The 24,711-nt window shown below is 41.3% G+C and overlaps 1 protein-coding gene across 1 annotated transcript in view; it reads right to left on the bottom strand.

The window, feature by feature from the left end:
* The window catches only part of LOC138375473 (rho guanine nucleotide exchange factor 38-like), a 39,484-nt gene that overhangs the window by 6,853 nt on the left and 7,920 nt on the right, over nt 1-24,711 (bottom strand). Inside the window, exons 2-3 of the mRNA XM_069459065.1 lie at nt 18,047-18,234; nt 3,288-3,411 (exon numbers count right to left, since the gene is read on the bottom strand). Coding sequence (XP_069315166.1) covers nt 3,288-3,411; nt 18,047-18,234 — 312 coding nt within the window. The remainder of the gene's footprint in view (nt 1-3,287; nt 3,412-18,046; nt 18,235-24,711) is intronic.

A 24,711-nucleotide genomic window follows, 5' to 3' on the forward strand; every position in this document is an offset into this window, starting at 1 on the left:
GTTCACGACATGAGTGTGTGTTATTCCCTGGGTTTGTTGACATTGATCACTTGGTTGAGGTGGTCTCTGCTGGGTTTCTCCCTGTGAAGTTACTCTCTTTCCCTTTGAGGTTAATAATCACTTACGGAGAAACTTTGAGACTATGACAGGTAGATTTCTCCTCTTTCACCCACGGCACCTAGCATCAATCGGTAGATTTCGTCTGCAACAGTTACGAATGTGGCGTTTGCCGAATGGTGATTTTCTACTTTTCTCTGTGTTTATTTGTTGAATCTGCTATAAGGAAGAGCTGTCCCTTCTCCCAGTTTATTTCTATCTGTCTGGACTTGTGGATATCTATTTTATTCTGTGGGTTATAATTCAATACTAGCCTTATTTATCTTACTGCTCAAATTTGTAAACCATAATATTTTAAATCAAAAAATACTCTTTCTGTAGGCAAAGAGGCCCTTAATCAGCTCAGAGAAAATTCTGATAAATAGAAGATATTAAAATTCTAATTATATTCAGCGTTCACCACGTGTTACAGCGAGAACACAGGTCTCTCACACCCTATTAAATCAGACCGTGTCAGAAGTTGAAGTACAATGTAAAGGTCTTTGTAAAACCTCTTGTGATGCATCTAAGGATAATGATACTCCTTTAAAAAGGAAAAATCCAGGACAAATGCTAAACTGGACGAAATGCTTGAATAGTCGGCTAAAACCAGTATGTTCTAGACAAACCGGGATCCGTGGTCCCCTGAAAGCTGGAATTGTCTCTCCCTTCAGCACGTGAACCAACCACTAAATCTTGTTTACGCTTTCTTCTGCGTTGCTCTTGAAATGAACTTTTATTTTCTACTCTCATTGGATCTACCTTGGCCTAGACGCCTGTCACCACATCGCTGTGTTATTTATAACAGCACATTTACTGGTCTAGGACTCAGTTTCTTCTTCTGTCCATTCTCTTCATACCCCCCGCATTGTTCTTTCTCCAGACTCATCACACTCTTGCCAAAAAAAACACCTTTCAATGGCTTCTTGTGACCTGCACAGGAAGTTCCAAGTTCAATTCCAAGTGCAGCCTGTCCCTCTTCTGTGCCTCCAGGTTCATTTCTTGCTTCTCCCTCACGTCCACCCTCCATCCGGCTGGATCACGCGGCGTTTCCCAAACACACCTGGCGTCTTGGCATTTGCTCTTCGTGCTGTTACTTCCAACTGGAATCTTCTCCCCAACCCGGACCCACCTTGCTGAAATCTTACCTATACCTTGAAGCCCAGGTGACGTTTTCTTGAAGATTTCGTCTTTGATTTCTCATCTAGGAATGCTCTCTTTGTCCTCTGAGGTTCTGCAGTCGTGTGGAGAGTTCTCGGATGGGGTGTTACGCACATACCTTCAATTCAGGGAGCTGTTTGACTGCAAGTGTTTGAAGGACAGAGATGATCTCGCCCGTCTTTTGATGCCCGGCAACGCCATACAGCAGCTGGGCCTTTGAACATGCTGCTACTTCGTAACTAAACTATTCATTGATTGGATTAACAAATGAACAGCCAACGAACGAATCCAGACCAAAATGGTCATGGGTCCTTGTGTTAGAAAATATTTCTACAATTTCTTGGGGACATTGAAGCAGAAGGAATGATTCTATTTAAACCTGTCTGGGGGAAACATATTTTTGAGTAGGCTGACCTTTTATTCTGTAAACACACTACAAATAGCCAAGTTATTTCTTTCACTCTTCTGTAAGATCAACCTTGCTCATTAAACTTTTTTTTTTTTTTTTTTTTGAGACAGAGTCTCTCTCTGTTGCCCGGGCTAGAGTGAGTGCCGTGGCGTCAGCCTAGCTCACAGCAACCTCCAACTCCTGGGCTCAAGCGATCCTCCTGCCTCAGCCTCCCTAGTAGGTGGGACTACAGGCATGCGCCACCATGCCCGGCTAATTTTTTAGCTGTCCAAACGAGACCAATTTCATGTCATTTTTACAACTCTGACAAATAAAAGGCAAACAATAAGAACATAATCAGTAAAGATATAAGGTGTTTGTTTGTACCTATGTGTGTGTATCTCAAAGAAAGGACCAATATCCAGCTGACGATGGTGGGTACCGGTGGGGAAGACGGTGGCCTGGGTGGGGTATGGGGACAAGGATTTTCACGGTCACTCTGTGTGCTTCTGAATTGCTTTACTATTTTTGTAATGAGCACATATTGTATATCATGTTTTCAATAGAAAAATGATAATTTTTTAAAAGAATTCTCAGCTTACGTGACACTATTTGCATGATACCTTAGATGCCCAAACTGCCTTCAAGAAGCTCATAGCACAGTGCTGCCTTGGAAACCTCCAAGAAACGGAGAGAATACAAATTTTGCTCAATACTTTTCAAATTACGTTCTCTGTTTTTATTTTTGAAAATCTCACTAGAGTAAGAAAATACGTATAACTATGATGGAGAGTAAAAACATATTTGGATGGTAAATAATACAGAAAAAAAGGGGAAAGCATGGAAAAAGTAGTTGTATGAGTTTTTCATGTCATTACAAACAACTCGTAAAAAAATTTACAATCTAAAAATGAATTGATTCAGAGGCATAAGATCTAAAACACTGGCTGGGCTCGGTGGCTCATGCCTGTAATCCTAGCACTCTGGGAGGGCGAGGCGGGTGGATCGCTCGAGGTCAGGAGTTCGAGACCAGCCTGAGCAAGAGCAAGACCCTTGTCTCTACTAAAAATAGAAAGAAATTATCTGGCCAACTAAAATATATATATAGAAAAAATTAGCTGGGCATGGTGGCACATGCCTGTAGTCCCAGCTACTCGGGAGGCTGAGGCAGGAGGATCGCTTAAGCCCAGGAGTTTGAGGTTGCTGTGAGCTAGGCTGACGCCACGGCACTCACTCTAGCCCAGGCAACAGAGACTCTGTCTCAAAAAAAAAAAAAAAAAAAAAAATCTAAAAAACTGTAACTAAAATCAGCAAAGCTATTAAAATATTTAAATAATTCATTCTTTAAGAATCAAGTAAAAAAAAATTAAAGAACATCTGGAAGGCGAGGAGATTTAAAGATTGGGAATTAAAAAGCAAATGGCCTGTTTTGTGCCATGGAGAGACTTCAGCAAATGGATATAAACCCATTTGGAAATCAATGTAGAGTTTGTGTAATTAACAACGAGCCTGAAGATGGGTTTAGCGTTTATGTATCTCCTGGGAAGCACGATGAGTCAGAAACGTAAAACCAGAACGGAGGGAGGTGATTAGAATATTATCTCCTGTTGGGTTGCAGAACTCCAAAGGAGAACAAACATACCGATTACTTGCATGGCCGGTTCCACGTCCGTTGTGGCCTCTTCCAACAACGACAGCAGCTCGGCCGAGATCTGGTGCACGGATTCGATGTTGCTAAACAAGCTGTCCACGTCCAGCCTGTCAATCTGCAGAAACACAAACACTGAGCACCAGTGGGCGGAGAGAAAGGCACCGTGGATGTTTTCTCCTGCTAGACAGTAAGTGTTTTGCATGCCAACCCACGCTGCCTCCGTCTGCTGTTTTTGCAAACACTCTCACCCAGGATTCCTAGAGCGCACTGTTTCATCTAGGAAACCGGGATGGTGCCTCTGTTACCTCTGTCTTTTCCTTTATTTGGAATGTTTTGAGCTGAATGTACATCGACATATTCCTACAAGAACCAGAATGAGAAGAAGATTTGGGCCTAACTAGTGTTTCTATTAACTGCCCTCTATGGAGGTATTACCAGTGCGTAAGAATTTGAATATTTTACTGCTTGTACAGCAGAAATCAGACCTTCCCCTAGGCAAGTCACTATTTTCAAAACTGTTTTTAAATCCCCAGATGTTCAAAAAAGTGATGACAAGTATAAGTGCTGGATTGCTTCATGTTTTTTTTTTTTCTTGAAATAAATATAAATGGAAATCTTCATCAGACATAGTCTACGAATTAAGAATTCATCATATTTTGGAATTTCATGCACACTCTCGACAACCAGTGTAATCACTGTCAGATCTTGTAGATGGAACTTATAATGATTTATTTATTCATTCATCCATCCTTTCATCAAATATTTCCTGAGCACCTACTATGTCCCAAGAATTATAATAGAAGCTAGACTCTGTCTGGGTAGCGGGTGATTAGTAGATGGATGATGACAGATATCCTCAGATGACTACAGTGAGATTTGTGCTCTGATTTTGCTGGGTCTTATTTACAATTTTTTACCATGGGTTTAAGTGAGATCTTCCATAATCAAATAGCGTCTGGTCGGGGCACGACCACATTGTGCGGACTCCACCGGGTGACAACCGGCCACAGGAGTGGGTTCCTTGTACCCATGACTTAGTGTGCATGAGCTCATGGGTGGATGAGTAACTCATCAATAATCAGGCTTCACAAGGGAAAAGCAGAGTTGCTGGATTAAAACCCGATCATCAAAATTAGGGGCAAGAGAGAGAGAAGGAGTCCAGTTGAAGATGAAGGACCAAAAAATTAAGCAAAATTAGGAACAAGGGGTATATGATAAGGGGCAGAGCTGGAGGAGTTCTGGAGATAAAGGCCAACAACTGCAGCTTCTTTCTCACGCTGTCAGAATCAGTTTCCGTAGGCGTGTGCTAGGCACCATTTTATCTCATTCTTTCTTGACCTTGGCTCATCTGTTGTCCCCCATATTGGACACGGTTATTTTGCTAAGCATCTTCTGCCATGGAGTTTGGAGGCGTAACTTCATGTTGCACCATTTTAGGATGTGGTGACTGTCAGTGATTTCTCATGCGATGTGTTTTGCTGCACACATTTCTTCCAACCATCTTGGGAGACTCCGCACTTTGCTATCATCAGTCCTGTTCTCAAGATAACTCCCGGCTTCCTTTGGAATTAAATCTGTATGACTGTATGCGGTGGATGACTTCAATAGAGAAGTAGACAACTTTTTAAATTTTTTTAATTTTTTATTTTTTTAGCCTCAAAGACTGTGAGATAGACAATTTTTTATGTATTCTAAAATTGTCTTTATCTCCATACTAATTATTACATTGCAAACACTATTGGCTCTTAGGGTCTTTAATCCAGTGTCTCCCATTAAGTGTTCACTTTAATAGGAGAGGCTCACGTGGCTGTTTTGCCTGAAATCTAGGGACGTTCAGGACTTCCAATTGCTATACTATAAAATATATTTAATATTATACAAAATATCTAAAAAGCATATAACAGCGATATGGCTCTTTTTAATTATTATTTAATGATAAATTATTAACTAACCAACTTACAAAATTATCATTTCCTGACCATTTATCATTATCAATGGCTCAAGAGTGACATATTTCTGAGTACTACTGATGTAATGCCTAATTTATTCTCCAGAATAAATAACAGTGGGTATCAATTAAATCCACAGAAGTATAACATTGCATGGTAAAAGATGTTTTCCAAAAGTTTTGTAGGAATCAAATTTTTATAAATTGATTTATTTTTAAATGTGCCAGTTGTATATTTCTTCAAATGATTTTTGAAATGATGTTTTCTAGCATATAAAATTTCATGCCCTGGTTTATTTACTGTGTAAGATAAATGATCAGATGTAATTCTTACAGCGTATTCCCATTATTATTTCGTTTTGTTGTGGAAACTTTGTTTTGAGTGACTTGAAGTATTTCATTGTTATTATTTTGTCTATTACTCCAACTTCTCTGTAAAGTAGAGGCCGTTTTGAAGACAGGGAAAATGATGCAGAGTGAAGAGAGATGCCAAGCTCAAAGTTATGCAAGAAGTTCAGGGTGAAGCTGGCATCACAACTTGACCTTTTAGTTCTATGCCTTAGTCCATACCCAGAAAATACTAATCATACAGTACTTTGCTATCTCTGCTTTGATTTTTTGGTTTTTTTCTTAATGTTTTCACTAAGTTGTCACTTCTACAATTTATTTCCCCAAGGTCGGTATCCTGCATGTCTGTCTAATTTAGATTATAAATCCATTAAGCAAGAATCCAACTCTGCATTTTATCTCTCATCTTAGCTCGGTGCAACAAATGCTAAGTAACAAAAACAGAGGTTTTAATTCCATTTCTTGCTGAAGGACAGAAAGGATTAAAACATCAACTGGCCTGGTTTCCATCGCCCGTATCACGGTGGGCCCGTGGGATTGTGTGAACCGTAAAATGAATTCATGTTCAGTCATTGCTGTGCCAGGGAACAAATAAGTGCCTGGTCTAAATAGGCTTTTAAAACTGACGGATGATTTTACGATTACTGATATAAATTCAAGGAAGCATCTCTCTATATTTATTAATCATTTACTAAAAACAGGCAGGGTTCTAAAAGCTTAAGTTAAATTGTATTTTAAATGGATTAAAATTCATTTTTTGAAAAAGGACGGTCTGAGTACACATTATTCTAAGCCAAGTCAACACATAATGATTCAAACTTACAAAACACAAAACCTAAAAGTCAATGTTTCCATCGACAATTTAATTTGTCGCTCTGCAAAAATACTCTCCACGGGATATACTTAAATGGCAAGTTCCCATTACATTCAAATAATTACTAGATTTTGAAATCAGGTAGTGTGATGCCTCCAAGCTTTATTCTTTTGCCTCCAGATTGCTTGGGCTATTTGGGGTCTTTTGTGGTTCACACAAATTTTAAAATTTTTAATTATTATTTCTGTGAAAGATGTCATGGGAACTTTTATAGAGTTTGCGTTGAGTCTATGGATTATGGACATTTTAACAATATTAATTCTTCCCATCCATGAACACAGCATACCTTTCCATTTATCTGTGTCGTCTTCAAATGATTTCATCAGTGTTCTATAGATTTCCGTGATTTCAAAATCTACTTCAAAGCTATAGTAATCAAAACAACACGGGACTGGCATAACAACAAACACATACACCAACGGAACAGAATAGACAGCCCCCAAATAAATTCATACATTTATGGTTGATTGATGTTTGACAAAGACGTCAAGACAACACAATGGGAAAGGACAGTCTCTTCAATAAATGGTGCTGGGAAAACTGACTGTTTGCATGCAGGAGAATGAAATTAGACCCTCGCCTCACACCGTACACAAAAATCAACTCAAAATGAAGGAAAGATTTAAACGTGAGACCTGAAACTGTGAAGTTACGATAAGAAAACCCGGAGTGAAAGCTCCCTGACATTGACCTGGGCTATGGTTTTTTGGATACGATCTCAACAGCACAGGCAACAAAAGCAAAAACGGACGGTTGGGATTACATCAAAGTAAAAAGCTCCCGCAGAGCAAAGAAAGCAATCATCAAAGTGAGGAGGCAACCTAGGGAATGCGAGGCTATGTCTGCAAACTGTACCTCCAATAGGGGTTAATATACAAAATATATATCATATTAAGTGGATATTTTATAGTATTCTACTCAATTTTGTCTGCACGGAGAAACTGTTGTGCTTAGTTCAGACATTAGGATATCCGGCAGATTTGCTGACCGAGGCCGAGCCCCTCCCTCAGTTTACCCCAGGGAAGTGCCCAACTATGTTTTTCTGTTTAAGGAGCACCGGGGTCAGCCTAACCCGGCACGGGGAGGAAGAGCCAGACATTCCCAGGAGTACTGCAGACCTCCAACCGCCAACACCTTGAAAAGTGAACACTGGAAAGAAGTCTAGGAGCAAACTCTTTTTTTAAATAATAAATTAGGCCGGGCGCGGTGGCTCACGCCTGTAATCCTAGCACTCTGGGAGGCCGAGGTGGGCGGATCGTTTGAGCTCAGGAGTTCGAGACCAGCCTGAGCAAGAGCGAGACCCCATCTCTACTAAAAATAGAAAGAAATTATATGGACAGCTAAAAATATATATAGAAAAAATTAGCCGGGCATGGTGGTGCATGCCTGTAGTCCCAACTACTCGGGAGGCTGAGACAGGAGGATCCCTTGAGCTCAGGAGTTTGAGGTTGCTGTGAGCTGGGCTGATGCCACGGCACTCACTCTAGCCTGGGCAACAGAGTGAGACTCTGTCTCAAAAAAAAAAAAAATAAAATAAATAAATAATAAATTAAACAATCATCATAAAAGTGGTTCATGTTCATTGCAGAAAATTAAGGGTGGGTCGGTAAAAGAAAGAAAAATACAATCACTTATAATTTTACCACACAGCAATAACCACTGATGATACTTTTGGGTGTGTCCTTCTGGATTGTTTCTGTGTGTGTGTATGTGTGTGTGTGTGTATGCGTCAATACAAAAAATTAAATGCTTCAAATAGAGTTTAAATTTTTTTTTTAACTAAACAAGATGAATATTTTTTCATGTCATTAATTTTCCTCAATTGCACCGTTTTGAAATCAACATTATGGGGAAATACTGTAGTCTACTTAACCAGGCACTAAATCTTTGAAATCTAGATAGATTGCCATTTTCACTGTTATAAATAGCTCTCCTAGCTAAAGCCTTGTTCACACTCATGATTATTTCTTTACAATGAAATTCAGAAGCATAATTACTGAGTTAAAGTTATTGATATTTTTAAGGATTTTTTTTTTTTTTTTTTTTTTTTTTTTGAGACCCAGTCTCACTCTGTTGCCTGGGCTAGAGTGCCTTGGTGTCAGCCCAGCTCACAGCAACCTCCAACTCCTGGGCTCGAGCGATCCTCCTGCCTCAGCCTCCCAAGTAGCTGGGACTACAGGCATGTGCCATGATGCCCGGCTAATTTTTCTATATATATTTTTAGCTTTCCAGCTCATTTCTTTCTATTTTTTAGTAGAGACGGGGTCTCGCTCTTGCTCAGGCTGGTCTCGAACTCCTGACCTTGAGCGATCCTCCCACCTCAGCCTCCCAGAGTGCTAGGATTACAGGCGTGAGCCACCGCACCTGGCCTATTTTTAAGGATTTTTGTTATAAAAGTATGGACAAATTATAAACATTGTTTTTCTTCTAACACCCAAGGAATTTTAAATCCTCAGTTGCATTATTTCAGGCTCCCAGTCTGATGATGAAAATCACACAACTTAAAAGTTCCAGATATGCGTATGTAACATACATACAGCACTTGTAGCAGAAGGAAGGAAACAAATAACTTTGCTTTCGAGGACCGTGGTGATCACCACCAATGAACTGCTTCTCGGAAAATCGTTTCTAGAAAGACTCCAGTGTTTTTATTTGGTGCAGTTTGGTGGTAAATCGAGATCCAAATGGGCTCCCCTTCTGAATTCTCTGCACTTACCCTAGTCATTGATGTTAGGATTCGTACAGGGCAAATTCGCGTTGGCTGTCACCTGACTTAATCTAACAGAAGCTTGGTACCATCCACCCCCTTCTGGAAGGCAGTTCCACGCACAGCAGCGTGGTCAGGTGTGGATGTAGTCCCTAAATTAGGTCGTTCCATTACGAGTGCCAACGCAGCCAAAGCCCGATGACACCAAAACTGCGGTAACCAAGGTGGAAGGGGAAGGAAACTGGAGATGTACTAAAAATATATACAAGAAGTGGAAACCCCATGGGGACATTCTGAGAGGGCAACACTAGGTTTTGTTTTATTTTTTAGTGCGGCAGCTCAGAAGGAGAATGCTCGTGAGACAGAAATTGCAGCTAGTGGGAAAGGAGGCTGTTGGCCGAAAGCCCCGGCAACCACCGGGCTCGGGTAATTATCTCATTCCGGTGGCATCGACGCAGACAGTTGGCTCGGAGATGACAAAGCTTTTTAGTGTAAACTAGCCATTATTTCATCAGGTTCCGCAGAGGTGCCGATTTGTATGTGCGTGATTCCCCACTGTGAAACTGGATTCTAAACTGGCTGATTGCGTGAACCTACAAGTTGAATCGATATCACGGCCGGACGGCAGGTCTTGTAACTAATCTTCCAGCTAAATGCTTATGATACCTGCTCGCTGCCAGAACACACTCCCGCCAAAGACGTCAGCATGGGCAGACCTCTGTTAGCACAGAGATGTTGGTGCCTTTGCAGAAAGCCGTGCTGGGACTTGGGACAGAAACCTCAGCGTGTACAGGGCAACACCAGGGCCAGCCGGTCAATCAAGGCCAGACAGAAAGACCATGGTCGAACTTGAGAAGTCCCGGAGTTAAGAAGTTTGTTTCAAACAATGGCAAGTTTGTCTTGACTGGTAACGGGCAAGCAAAATGCTTGTATTGATATCCTTGGATAAAAGATAGGCAGTTCACCAAGGGTACCTGCCTTTATGTCTCTCTGTGGGGACAGGCAGAAAGGAAGTCACTTGGCACAAGTTTGGGGTGGTCTTCAGGCTTGTCGTCCTTTCCTACTTTAAATTTTATACAAAATGCTCAGAGGACAAACAGTATTGCTAGGAATAGGCCTTCTGAGCTGGAGGGCCAGAATATGCTGTGATCTTTTCAGAAATTCTAAAAAAAAAAAAAAAGGATAGGGCAAACACTTGAGTTCCATTGTCAAAACATAGAGAAAGTAATGTGCAAACTGTTTGGAACCATCAAGGAGATTATAAGAAAAATTCATAAATTTTGATGCACCCAAGTCAGCCAAAAAATTATATTGAAGGGCTTCTGGCTGGGCATGATGAATGGGGTGAACATTGTTATGCTTTAATCACTTGATACTCACAGAGAGAGAGAGAGAGAGAGAAGAGAGAGAAGGTACACATGTGTGTTTATTTCTTCTTCCCGCATACGTACGCAGACTGAGAGCTTATAGTGATACTCTTAACTTTTGCAACAGAACATCCATATTTTTCACGTCTAATATTTGAAAGAAACTACTGATAATCAGGAATAGAGTCAGCATAAAACCCATTTTTTTTTTCCCATTCTGGGTAAATTTTTGGAGGCAGAACTAATGGAATTTGCTGATAGATCTGATATGGGGCTTAAGAGAATGAGCAAAGTTAAGAATGACTCCAGGGTTTTTTGCCCAAGCGACTGGAAGACGGAGCTGCCGTTCTCTGAGATGAAATACACTACAAGGAGAGCAAGTTTGAAAGGGAAAATTAGGAGCTCGGCTCTGAACGTGTTATATTTGAGATGCTTTGTAGACAGCCAAGTGGAGGTTTGAGTGGGGAACCGGAGAAGCAAGGCAGGACTTCAGGGAAAACGTCTAGGCTGGAGATAAAAATGTGCCGTCATCAGCATGTGGATGGGATTTAAAGCCATGGAACCAGATAGGATCCCCAACAGCGTGAACGGGGACAGAAGAGAGAAGAGGACCACAGGCTGAGCCCTGGATTACGTTAGTGTTTAGAGATGAGGATCAGGCAGCAAAGGAGACCAGGAGTGGTAGGGAGAGACCGGGAGTGTGTGCAGTCCGGGGAGAAAGAGAAAAGGAGGAAGTATTTTTTGTCAAATGCTGCTAACAGGTCAGGAAAGTGAGTGCCTCCTTCTGCCAATGTCTACAGCAATTAATTGCTGCATAGCTAATTAGCATAACTAATTAGCATAACTAATCATGACTGCCTTCTGTCGCCATCGCTTCTGGCGTCGCCTTGGAATGTATCTTTGATGGTTATTTGTGTTTTTATGTGTTTCTGAGTCATTTTCTTGACCAGATGATAAACTCTTCCAGGGCAAGACTGTGACATAAATCTCCGAAATGCCCGGGCGGAGCTCGGCGGCTGGCGTTGCCTGCAGTAGGTGCTTGGCGAACGTTTAATCTTCTCATTTGCATGTTGCGCTAGAATACCACATTCTCCGTGAAATATTGCCCAGTTAATCTGTCTGGGAGTGAGCTGTCCCTTCTCTGAACTCCAATCGCTCTTATTGTCTGCACTTATCGATTATTGCTTTGCATGACAAGTTATCTTCTCCTAGCTACAAGAGGCTTGTCACTCCTAACTAGGGATTCGTAGTTTTCTGATGGTAAGAAGTGTGTTTCCTCTGTTTTTATATGGTCCAAAGAAAAGGCCTAAAATTAATTGATTAATTAACTCATGTAATCATTGACCTTGTCTAAAGTGCATATTATTTAAATAAGTGCATAAGATTAATAATAACATACTTGTCTCCCCAGTAAGTGCTTCCTTTCTACCCGGTGTTACTCTCCGGAGTCCGGGATTTAGGGCCCTGTGCTGATCTCTGCCTCGCACGGCTGGCATTGCATTGCAGAGGTTTACGACGTCATTATAATAATCACGGCCACTGAAATCGTGTTGCTTATTCTTCACAAATAAGAGCAAATTGAAACAGTGGTTTCCGCATCTCGGTTCTGAGAGGTGAGGTGGCACGAGATCATGTCACCCAGGCCGAAGGGGCGACTGTCCTAGATGTGCCCATCACATCCCTGATGTCCGATTCCGGGCGTCCCGACCCAGGAAAAGCATCCATTCATCTGTCTCCTCTCTCGGCCCAGCGGGCTCCGGTCTGGACCATAGATTGTAAAAATTAGAGAAAACAGAAGCTGCCCTACAGCGGACCTTAGGAGGTGCTTATAAACGGAGCGACAAGGAGGAGAGTTTCCATCGTGGAGCTGGATAGTACGAGGGTGAAAAATATCCCTCCGTGTTGGAGCTGAGCCTTCCTGAACAAACCAAGATAGGAGATCTCCTTCCTAGGAAAAGACGTTTCGTGCACTAGAGTGTGGACGTATCACTTTCATACCCAACTACACCTGAATCCAGTCGGACAGCAAGCTGTGTCTTCCAGGATGACAAAGCAGACATGTCCCCCCCAGGGGACAGGGGGGACAGAAGGGAAGTGCCAGGACTCAGAGTTGTGTCAGAACTTCAGAAAGAGGCCAGTTTGATCTTGTAAACGAACAGGGTCACCGTGTGGTTGAAGCACAACATGATTTTTATTTTTTATTTATTTATTTCTTTTGAGACAGAGTCTCACTCTGTTGCCCGGGCTAGAGTGAGTGCCGTGGTGTCAGCCTCGCTCACAGCAACCTCAGACTCCTGGGCTCAAGCGATCCTCCTGCCTCAGCCTCCCGAGTAGCTGGGACTACAGGCATGTGCCACCATGCCCGGCTAATTTTTTCTGTATATATTTTTAGTTGTCCAGATCATTTCTTTCTATTTTTTTAAGTAGAGACAGAGTCTTGCTCTTGCTCAGGCTGGTCTCGAACTCCTGACCTCGAGCAATCCTCCCACCTCGGCCTCCCAGAGTGCTAGGATTACAGGCGTGAGCCACCACGCCCGGCCAATTTTTATTTTTAAAATTCAGTATTTCACTACTGTAACCTTCTCCAACACATAGAAACTGCCCCTATTAACAAACTTTCAGAAAAAAGCTCTATTGAGTTTTTTTTTTCCTGATGTTTCTAATGTGACTTCAAGCAGCTGACCTTATCGTGGAGGATCCGTGAGCCAGACTATGTAATAAATGCTAGGACTCCACACAGAGGGTGAAAATTAAACCTTTGGTGTTTTAAAAAAACACCATGAAGTTCTAACCTGGTCATGTATAGATCACAGGATTCTGCCTTGTGATGTGATCTTACTCTTCATGAAAATCAGTGTTTCTAAAGGACTGAAAAATATCTGTATTGATATTTAAAGCAGGCGTTCAGCGAGAGAATGATATTTTGAAGTCGGGCACATTAGCTCAGAAAAGCCAGCACAAAGCAGAATCAGAAATTCAAGTGCATTTCTTTGGGGGCATTTCTCCCAGTGTCTCAGCTACAGTTACGAAATGGGTGAGGTGTCCTGGGCCTGCATCCCCCCTACTCAGCGACTCGGAGGGCTGAGGTAGGAGGATCGCTGGAGGCCAGGGGTTTGAGAGCAGTCTGGGAAACACAGTAGGGCCTCATCTCTACAAAAAATAATAATAACAAAAAGCAGCCAGACATGGTGGCGCATGCCTGTATTCGCAGCTACTCAGGAGGCTGAGGCAGGAGGATCGCTTGAGCCCAGGAGTTTGAGGTTGCTGTGAGCTATGGTGATGTCACTGCACTGTAGCCTGGACAACAGAGCAAGACCCTGTCTCTAGGGGAAAAAAAATTATAGATAGCAGGAATTGCTTTGATTTTTCTCAGATTGAATTTAATGTAGTGACCAAAATCCCTATTTGTGCCTGGCTTTCTGGGCATCTTTTATTTTCATATTATTAGCCCGGCGTGGGTGTCTGTGTGTGCTCGTCTGCGAGGTCTTGGGACCGAGGAGTCTGCTGGCAGGACCTGCTGGACTCTGGGGAGGGAGGGACTAGATCTAATCGGAGGGGGAAGTGGAGAAAGGGACTGGACTTTTCCATCAGTTTGTTTTACAATCTAGAAGGATTCCTGGTATCCTAAGCGTGGCATGAGAAAGAGCCAAGATATGCAGGCGATTATTATCCATCTGTATAATCAACAAAATAAGTAATCAACAAATTGTTAGAGACAGTATCGGGGGAGTGAGCTGAAAGAGAAGGGATGGGGTTAGAGAAGACCAAGCTTGAAATTCTGACTTTGAGGAGATCAAGTCAGTGGTAATGATAGTTCTGGGATAGGACTGGGGATGAGTGACTGAGATGGGGTTAAGTGAAGGAAAAATCGTTTGGATACGACAAAGTCCAGGAGCTGAGAAGCCTGGATGTTGCATGGATCATTTGCATGAATACTGAAATCACCTAAAAATGATGCCAGAGTTGGGGAGAGAGAGGGAGAAGATGTAAAGACAGAGAGCTTAGGTTCTAAATTGTTCAGATAATAGGAGTTGGCAGGACCGTACCATGAGGAAAGGTAGATAGTGGTAGAGTTTGATGCAATGTGCATTTAAAATCAATATTTTATTAAGTATGTAAATGAATATGTTATTAACGACCATTAACATCTCCCAGAATAGAGGTTATATCAGGTACAGCTATAAACTCTGCTTCTGAATGTTGTAGGTACTGGGGGGACATTCAATGATTGGTGTTGGGACAACTGGCCAGCAGTGTTTTTATAATCATGGGGCACGTGTTAAGATGCCAAACCCAGAATCAATCAAGTGGGATGTAGGCCGGGCGCGGTGGCTCACGCCTGTAATCCTAGCACTCTGGGAGGCCGAGGCGGGAGGATCGCTCGAGGTCAGGAGTTCGAGACCAGCCTGAGCAAGAGTGAGACCCCGTCTCTACTAAAATTAGAAAGAAATTATATGGACAACTAAAATATATATATACAAAAAATTAGCCGGGCATGGTGGCGCATGCCTGTAGTCCCAGCTACTCGGGAGGCTGAGGCAGGAGGATCGCTTGAGCCCAGGAGTTTGAGGTTGCTGTGAGCGAGGCTGACGCCACGGCACTCTAGCCCGGGCAACAGAGTGAGACTCTGTCTCAAAAAATAAAAAAATAAAAAATAAAAAAATAAAGTGGGATGTATCTGGCTACTTAAACATAAAAAATATACATCTTAAAATTAGAATGCAATTTTAAGGAAAGTTATTGCAACATGTGGGATAGAAAAAGAATATTCCTAATGTACAAAAAGGTCTTATAAAATAATAAAAGATAAAGTATACTTTTTAAAAAGGGCAAAAGACATGGCTATGACTAGAGATTAAAAAGAATACAAAAGGCTAACGAATATAGAAGATATTTGCCAGAAGGAATTAAGGAAACATTTATAAAATTAACAATGCTCAGAATTCAAGAGGATGGCAGAGAAAATACCATCTCAATCACAATTCATAGGAATGAAAATTAGAATAGTATCAACTTTCAGGTTGGTGGTTGGAAATTTTTGTCAAAATCTTAAATATGCCCACCCTTTGACCTAGCAGTTTTATTTCAAGGAATTTATTCTAAGGAGATAAAGGGATAAAGCCCCCAAACCTAAGTACATCTCAGCATCAGTAATAGAAGTAGAAAACATTTAAAAGCTTTAGCAGTCATGAAAAGATACATGTAACAGAGCGCTGAGTGAAACAAGTATGGTACAAGATAACGTGTAGTTTTGATCATATTTATGTACAAATACATATGCTTGTGTGTATATATGAGAATGTTCACATAGATGTCTGAAGGGGTGTTTCAGTCATGTTGATGATATTTGAGTAGTGGGGTTTCTGATCATTTTCACTTTCTGGTTTAGCTTTTCCTATGAATACATTGTTACGCTGGGATGAGGAACACTTACAACCCTCATGAGATTGTTACTCCTTCCAGCCTTTGCTCTCATTCTCTGCTCTGCTGGACATTCTGTAACCACCTCCGGTTCTCTGCTCAGATGTGCCTCATTAGAGAAGTGTCATTTTCCACCCTGTTTGAAATAGAACAATCGCCCCTTTGTTCCCACGCTCTATTCCTTTCCTCTGCTTTAGTTTCTCAGCTGGACTTACCGTCTAATACGCTTGCGTTTTATTTGCTTGGGTATTTATTGCTTATTGTCCGACCCCTCCCTTCCTGCACCAGGAAGTAAAGCCCACAAGGGGAAGACTTTGTTTTTTGTACTAAACTGTAACCACGGTGCTGAGGACAGTGCTAATCACCTATCAGGTACTTAATAAATATATGTTCAGTAAATGAAATAGCCATGTGTCTGTGTGTACAACATCCTTGTGCCTTTATTCTAATTCTCTATTTAAAAATTCCCTTAAAAAGGCCTTGATTAAAAGGGAGGAAAATGATGAACTTATAAACACTTTTTAAGTTTTGCCTGGGGCCATTCCTACCAAAGATAAATTTTTTTTTTTTTTTTTTTTTTTTTTGAGACAGAGTCTTGCTTTGTTGCCCGGGCTAGAGTGAGTGCCGTGGCATCAGTCTAGCTCACAGCAACCTCAAACTCCTGGATTTAAGCGATCCTCCTGCCTCAGCCTCCCTAGTAGCTGGGACTACAGGCATGCGCCACCATGCCCGGCTAATTTTTTGTATATATATATATATTTTAGTTGTCCATATAATTTCTTTCTATTTTTAGTAGAGACGGGGTCTCACTCTTGCTCAGGCTGGTCTCGAACTCCTGACCTCGAGCGATCCACCCGGAGTGCTAGGATTACAGGCGTGAGCCACCACGCCCGGCCTAAAGATAAAATTTTTACTTAAATTCAGTTTAATTTCTGTAATGAATTGTACTTAGCTAAATAGTCCTAGGTTTAACTGAGCTCTCCATGGAGGCGGGGTGGAAATTCGTATATTTTTCTCTTCTACATCCATGATCATTGTTGAATTAAATTAAGTGCCTCGTTCCTAGCCTGCTGAAAAGAAAAACCTGTTGTTCAAACTCTGTTACTAGTTCCATGGAAATCCAAAGAAGAACACATTCGAAATTTCAAAGTGGCAAAAAGTGTGAATTTCCTTGCTCCATATTTTAGAATACAGTCTCTTTGGGCAAATGGAGGAACACCGGATCTTTCTACGGACACAAGAAAAATGAGTCTGATGACACGTAGTGAGCCCTGGGCTGTGGAGGAAAGACACATCGGTCCACTGATAGACCCGGGGGATTCCGATCCACGGCGCTAGTGATCCTATTTAGGATACGGGAGGGGGAAAAAATTGAAAAAATAAAAACAGCCTCACCATGGAATATTACTCAGCTATTAGAAATAACGGCGATATGGCATCTCATTGGTTCTCCTGGAGAGAGTGGGAACCCATTCTATTAAGTGAAATATCCCAAGAATGGAAAAATAAGCACCACATGTACTCACCAGCAAACTGGTTTCCCTGAGTGCACATTTGGGAATAACACCAATTGGGTATCGGACAGAGGTGGGGGCTGGGGGGAGGGGATGGGTGTATACCTACTTGATGAGTGCCATGCGCACTGCCTGGGGAATGGACACGCTTGAAGTTCTGACTGGGGGGGATGGGGTGGGGGGAGGGGATGGGTGTATACCTACTTGATGAGTGCGATGTGCACTGTCTAGGGAATGGACACAACTGAAGCTCAGACTCGGGGGGATGGGGAGGCATGGGCAATATATATAACCTGAACTTTTGTACCCCCATAATGAGCTGAAATTAAAAAAAAAAAAAAAAAAAGAAGATGACAATCTAGTTAGGGAGAAAACAACTATCAAGTATTTTGAACCCCACTTAAAGGTTGTTGAGAAAATGGAATTTTTGTTAATCTATATATTGTAAATGCTATTCATTTAACAGCCAAGATTGGATGCTACTTCTTCTGTGAAGCCTATGGGAAAATATGATTAAAAATATTTTTTTTGTACAAAGAAAAAAAAAAAACCACCTCACGTGTGCCTTTACCTGTTTCTCTCTCAGGGGCTGAACCACTTCCCGGACACACAGCTCCAGATCGTTGAGATAATCCTTTTCCGTCTGTATCAGCTCCCTGATGATTTTTGCCCGCTTTGCCATCATCCTCCTCATCTGATGCTCTTCCTCCGAGCCCGGGGCCTCCGCGGCAGAGCTCTCGGCTTGTGGAGTCATCTTTTCTGTTCAGTGAAAACGGGCACAGGTGAGACATTGTGCTGAGGTTTCGTTTGCCCTCATTCCAAGCAATGCCACCGCGGGATGATTGCTAATCAGGAAAAGGACTCAGGGCGTCTTCAGGCCGTGTTCTTAGGGAGTGGTGTGTGATAGTTCCCCACGAAGCCAGAATCCTACGAAACTGAGCAAGAGAGACGGGGGATGAACTGCTTCTAACAAGTGAGTTAAATGTTACTCCAAGGCCATGGCTTCTAGAAAATACCGCGTTGCTAGTATCCCAGGGTATACAGCTGGTCTTCACCCTGGAGGCAGAATGGATGAAAATGCAGCTCAGAACTCCTGCATTATGTTCACTTTTAAATCAAGGGAAGAGTTTTAACTAGTAAGTGAAACACCTCCAATTTTGTTTGTCCTTATGATGAAAAATAATTACCCCTCGTTCTCAGTGGCTTCTACCTAAATCTCAATGGAATGGAAAATAATCGCACGTGATTGGGGTTTTTCTTTGCAAGTCACAATCAGAACCCAGGAGGAGTAAGGCGGTATTCGTGAAAATATTTCAACTAATATTTTTCATGGCTTGTCTTTAATACCATGCATATCTTGTTATTTCAAAATTCTAGAACTGTTGCCTGGAAAGTTTTAATTTAAAAAATGACAGTGCTGAGGAGATATTGAGATAAATAGGAAGCCTCGCATGTAGCTCAGGTTTTCTATGAAGTATTAAAGAAAGCTAAATATCTTTAAGTGTGAGCTAGCTCCCCACGGCGATGTGAAATTTTGGAAGCCAAAAATCAGCCCACAGACCATGAAATCAGAGCCGTGATAGACATCAGGGCAGCGTGTGTGTGTGTAAATGGATTTGCTTCAAGCCTGAAGCTTAATTTCCATCTTAGTCTCTGCTGTTGCAGAAGCAATTTTATTTCAGTTCAAGTTAATACGATTCTAGTAACTGATACGTGAGACATCTTCCATGTCGACACCACGTCCCGAGAATGGAGAGCTTTACAAAAGGGCCTGTAAAAAGTTGGTACAGAAAAAAAAAAATGTTCAGGCCACAATGTATGCCAGTAAAGAGAAGGTGTTCTTTTGCCTGACCCCAGAAGCAAAGCTGAGACAACTGAAGAAACGATATAGGACGGGAGTTAATGGTTTGATGTAAAGAGACTGCCCCAAGAATGTGAACAGACGCTTGAGAACGTACTAGCATCCTCTCTCCCTGGCCCGCTGCCTTGAGGAGTTCAGGTAGAGGCTCAATCATCAAACATCCTTGCAGAATGCTGTGAAGGCAATTCCAACGTTGGTTTGGAAGTTGTGCTGGATTGATCTTTGGACAATGCGGATTCCAGCCCCACAGGTGAATATGCTTCTGAACAATTCGCCTGGTACCAATTCTTCCTTCATTCGGAAAGAAGGTCGTTTCGACAAATGGTCGCTAAAAGCACATGGTTTCCCAAGCTTTGGGCCATCCAGTGTCCCAGAAATAACCCACGTGACCTGCATAAGGACAGCGAATCTATGCAAGGAGAGAGACCGGATTGGTGAGGTGTTCTGTGGCCTTCGCGTCTTGACCTATGTTGTGGGAATCTGGGGATGCTTGTTAGTGTGTAATGTTCTCACTGGAAAGTAGAAGAAGCCTGGTTGTCAGTGCCCCAAATTTAAGGGACAAGTTCCAATCAGGCGTCATCACTGTGGATTATTTTGGATAGAAAAGCAAGCCGGTTACCCCGTGAGGAGAGATACAGGGAGAAGGCTGTGTAGCTCCATTGTGGCCATTCCCTTCTTAAAACTTTTAAGAATTCTAAAATTTTTTTAAAAATTTAAGGTATACGACATAATATTTCGATATACACGTCCATAGTGAAGTGATTGGGCAGGGCTGGGGGGCTGAGGGCAGAGAGGAGCGAAGGGGTCCCTCACTCCTGGGTATGTTAATTGTGCACAGAGAAATCTCGTTAGGAGAGAGCTGAAAAACCACCGTGGGTGGCGTCCAATGACCTCTGAACATGACCTTGAAAATAATAAAGACACTGTTGAAAAACTGTTCTGATCGGCGTTTGCCTTTTTAAGTTCTAAACCTTTTGTGCCTTATAAAAATAATCTATCAAGTACGTGGGATCCTAGCCAGGAGTTGGGAATCTTTCCTGATCTTTGGCAAAGAAATGTCTCTAAAACATATTCTCCGGTTGCTTTTAGTTCTGAATTGCAGGACTCAGTCCCTACGTCACTTTAACGTATTTCACGGGTGTTCCAGTTGCTGCCCTTGAAAATGTACCACATCAGAGTGTGTCGATTAAAAAGTGCTTAGGAGGCCGGGCGCGGTGGCTCACGCCTGTCATCCCAGCACTCTGGGAGGCCGAGGCGGGAGGATCGTTTGAGCTCAGGAGTTGGAGACCAGCCTGAGCAAGAGCGAGACCCCCGTCTCTACTAAAAATAGAAAGAAATTATATGGACAGCTAAAAATATATATAGAAAAATTAACCAGGCATGGTGGCGCATGCCTGTAGTCCCAGCTACTCAGGAGGCTGAGGCAGGAGAATGGCTTGAGCCCAGGAGTTTGAGGTTGCTGTGAGCTAGGCTGATGCCACGGCACTCTAGCCTGGGCAACAGAGTGAGACTCTGTCTCAAAAAAAAAAAAACAAAACAAAAAACAAAAACTGCTTAGATTATCTAATAATCATTCCACAGCTCGTTCAGACCAAATGTGGGGGGACCAAGGTGGCGGAAATCAGTGTCAGGGAAAATATTCAACTTCAGAAACTTTTCCTTCAGGTATAAAAACCTTCACAGGGAGGGTAGAATTGAGCAACCTCATGAGATTCTTTGTTTGCTGTTTTGACTCAAGTTTATTGCAGGAACAAAGACTGGACTTGCATCATTTTATGGTCAGGTCTCTAAACACTTTCTGTGTTTGCATTTCTTAAACCAACAAACTCTCTGCAATGCATTGTGGACACAAGTTTTGTTTTTATAAGAGCCTTCTCTGCCTTTAAAACTTGTACCTTTTAGTTATACTAAATTTTTATGTATAAACGTACTTGTAACACAACAATATTATCCAATACCAGCAGTCGTCTCTAACAATCTTTCATTTCTGGATAAAACAACAGAGAAGCTAAGTATTCATGAAAGAGGGACAAATAGAGCTTCAGGAGTGAATATTTTCCAGCACTTGGTATATACTAAAAGACTGTGTCAAAACCTAAGAGAAACTGAGGTTAAAAGGACATTTAGATTGTTATAGCCAAAATACGCCAAATATGTGAAAATTAAACCCAGTCTTAAACAACCAGTGAATCAAAGGAGAAATCACAGAGCAAATTAGAAAATACTTAGAGACAAAGAAAAATGAAAACACAACATATCAAAACTTATGGGACCAGTACTAAGGGGAAAATTTGTAGCTATAAAAACTACTTTAAAAAAACAAGAAAGATCTCAAATCAACAACCTAACTTTGCAACTGAAGAAACTGGAAAAAAAGCAAACTAAACCCAAAGAGCTGAGTGAAATACTATAGACTAGAAATACAATAGAGAAAATAAATAAAACCAAAGTTGGTTCTTTGAAAAGATTAACAAAATTGGAAAAATCTTCAAACTAGATGGACTAAGAAAAAAAGAATGAAGACTCAAGTCACTAAAATCAGAAGATAAAATGGGGACATTACTACTCATTCTACAGAAAAAAAAATATAAGAGAGCACTATGAACACTTGTACACCAACAAATTGGATACCTAGATGAAATGGACAAACTCCTAGAAACACAAAACCTATGAAGATTAAATCATGAAGAAGTAGAAAAACTGAATAGACTTGTAACCGGTAAGAAGATTGAATCGGTAACCTAAAATCTCCCAACATAGAAAAGCTCTGGACCTAAACGCTTCACTAGTGAATTCTACTAGACATTTAAAAATGAACACCAATCCTTCTCAAAATTTTCCATAACATTGAAGAGGAGGGAACACTTTGTATCAATAGCTCATTCTATGACGTTGGCATTATTGTAATACAAAAGCCAGACAAAGACACTAAAAGAAAAGAAAACTACAGACCAATATCCTGTATGAATATTGATGCAAAAATCTTCAACAAAATACTAGCAAACTGAATCATATGAAGAACACCAAGTGAGATTTATTTTTGGAATGTGAAGATGGTTCATCATATGAAAAATCAATAAAAATCACATTAACAGAATAAAGAGAAAAAAACCAAATGATCATCTCAACTGATGCAGAAAAAGCATTTGATAAAATTCAGCATCCTTTTGTGATAAAACAAGCAAACAAAAAACACTCAACAAACTAGGAACAGAGGGAAACTACGTCAAGGTTATAAAAGCCATATATGCAAAACTCACAACAAACATCAGACTTAATGATGAAAGACGGAGGGCTTTTACTGTAAGATCAGGAAACAAGGCAAGGATGCCTGCTTTTGCCACTTATATTCAACATGGTACTGAAAGTTCTAGCCAGAACAGTTAGGCAACCAAAGAAAATAAAAGGCATGAGAACTGAAAAGTCAGAAATAAAATTATCTCTGTTCACAGACAATATAATCTTATATGTAGAAAATTCTAACTATCCCCCCCCGCCAAACTGGCAGAACTAATAAATGAATTTATTAAAGTAGTGGGATACCAAGTCAACACACAAAAATTTGTTGCATTTCTATACAGTAACAGTGAAAAATCTAAAAAGAATATTGAGAAAGTATTTCCATATTTACAATAGCATCAAATAGAATAAAATATTTAGGAATTAACCAAGGAGGTGAAAGACTTGTACAAAGACAACTACAAAACATTACTGAAAGAAGTTAAAGAAGACATAAATAAATGGAAACACATCCCATGTTCATGGATTGGAAGACTTAATATTATTAAGCTGTCAATGCTATCTACTCAAAGTGTCCACAGATTCAATGCAATCCCTATCAAAATCCAATGATTTTTTTTTTTTTTGCAGAAAGAGAAAAACTCATCCTAAAATGCATATAGAATCTCAAGGGAAACTGAATACCAAAAATAATCTTGAACAAGAAGAAAAGAGCTGTAGATCTCACACTTCCTGATTTCAAAACTTACTACAAAGATGCAGTAAATCAAAGCAGTGTGATACTGGCATAAAGACAGATATATAGACCAACGGAATAGAATACAGAGCTGGAGATAAACTCTTACATATATGGTCCAGTGATTTTTGACAAGGGTGCCAAGACCATTCAATGGGGAAATGACAATCTTTTCAACAAATGGTGCTAGAAGAACTGTATATCCATTACAAAACAATAAAGCTGGGCCCTTACCTAACAAAATATACAAAATTTAACTCAGAATGAAATATAAAAGTATAAAACTCTTAGAAGAAAACATAGGACAAAAATTTAACAATATTGGATTGGCTGTGATTTCCTGGATATGACACCAAAGGCTCAGGCAAAAACAACAATAAATAATATAAGACAATAGGGACTTCATGAAAATTAAATTTTTGGCCGGGCGCGGTGGCTCATGCCTGTAATCCCAGCACTCTGGGAGGCCGAGGTGGGCGGATCGTTTGAGCTCAGGAGTTCGAGACCAGCCTGAGCAAGAGCGAGACCCCATCTCTACTAAAAATAGAAAGAAATGATATGGACAGCTAAAAATATATATAGAAAAAATTAGCCGGGCATGGTGGTGCATGCCTGTAGTCCCAGCTACTCGGGAGGCTGAGACAGGAGGATCCCTTGAGCTCAGGAGTTTGAGGTTGCTGTGAGCTAGGCTGACGCCACGGCACTCTAGCCCGGGCAACAGAGCTTGACTCTGTCTCAAAAAAAAAAAAAAAAAAAAGTAAAATTTACTGTGTTGACTAATTTTTAAGCGTGTAGCTCAGCAGCATGGAGAATATTCCCATTGTTGTGCAACTATTATCACCATATGTATCCTGAACTTTCTCATCTTCCCAAACTGAAACTCTGCGCCCGTTAATCAATACTCCCCCGATCCTTCCTCCCCCCAGCACCCGGCAGCCACGATTCTACTTTCTGTGTCCATGGATTTGACCGCTCTGTGCGCCGCGTGTAGAGCTTACGGCGTTTGTCCTTTCGTGTCTGGCTCGTTGCAGTTTAGCGCAATGTCCTCAAAGCTCATCTCCGTCACAGCCTGTCACCGGAATTCCCTTCCTTTTAAGACCGAGTACTATTCCCTTGTATGCATATGCTGCGCTTTGTTTATAGAATTACATTTTCTTAAAATCTGTCTTTGATTTTAAAGCATGAACTACTATTTCCGAAACTATACCGATTATAAGATCTTGTGAAAGCCACCATTTGCGAGTACTCATCATGCACCAATTTTATAATGAAGTGTTGTCTATAATCTTCCTCCAAACTCCAAACATGGGATATTGCCCTGATTTTAGAGATGACCACACTGCGCGCAGCGACTGTCAGTCAGACGTGTGCAGCGATGCGTGGAATACGCGGCGGAGCG

The sequence above is a fragment of the Eulemur rufifrons genome, chromosome 26, assembly GCF_041146395.1.
Source record: "Eulemur rufifrons isolate Redbay chromosome 26, OSU_ERuf_1, whole genome shotgun sequence".
NCBI lineage: Eukaryota > Metazoa > Chordata > Mammalia > Primates > Lemuridae > Eulemur > Eulemur rufifrons.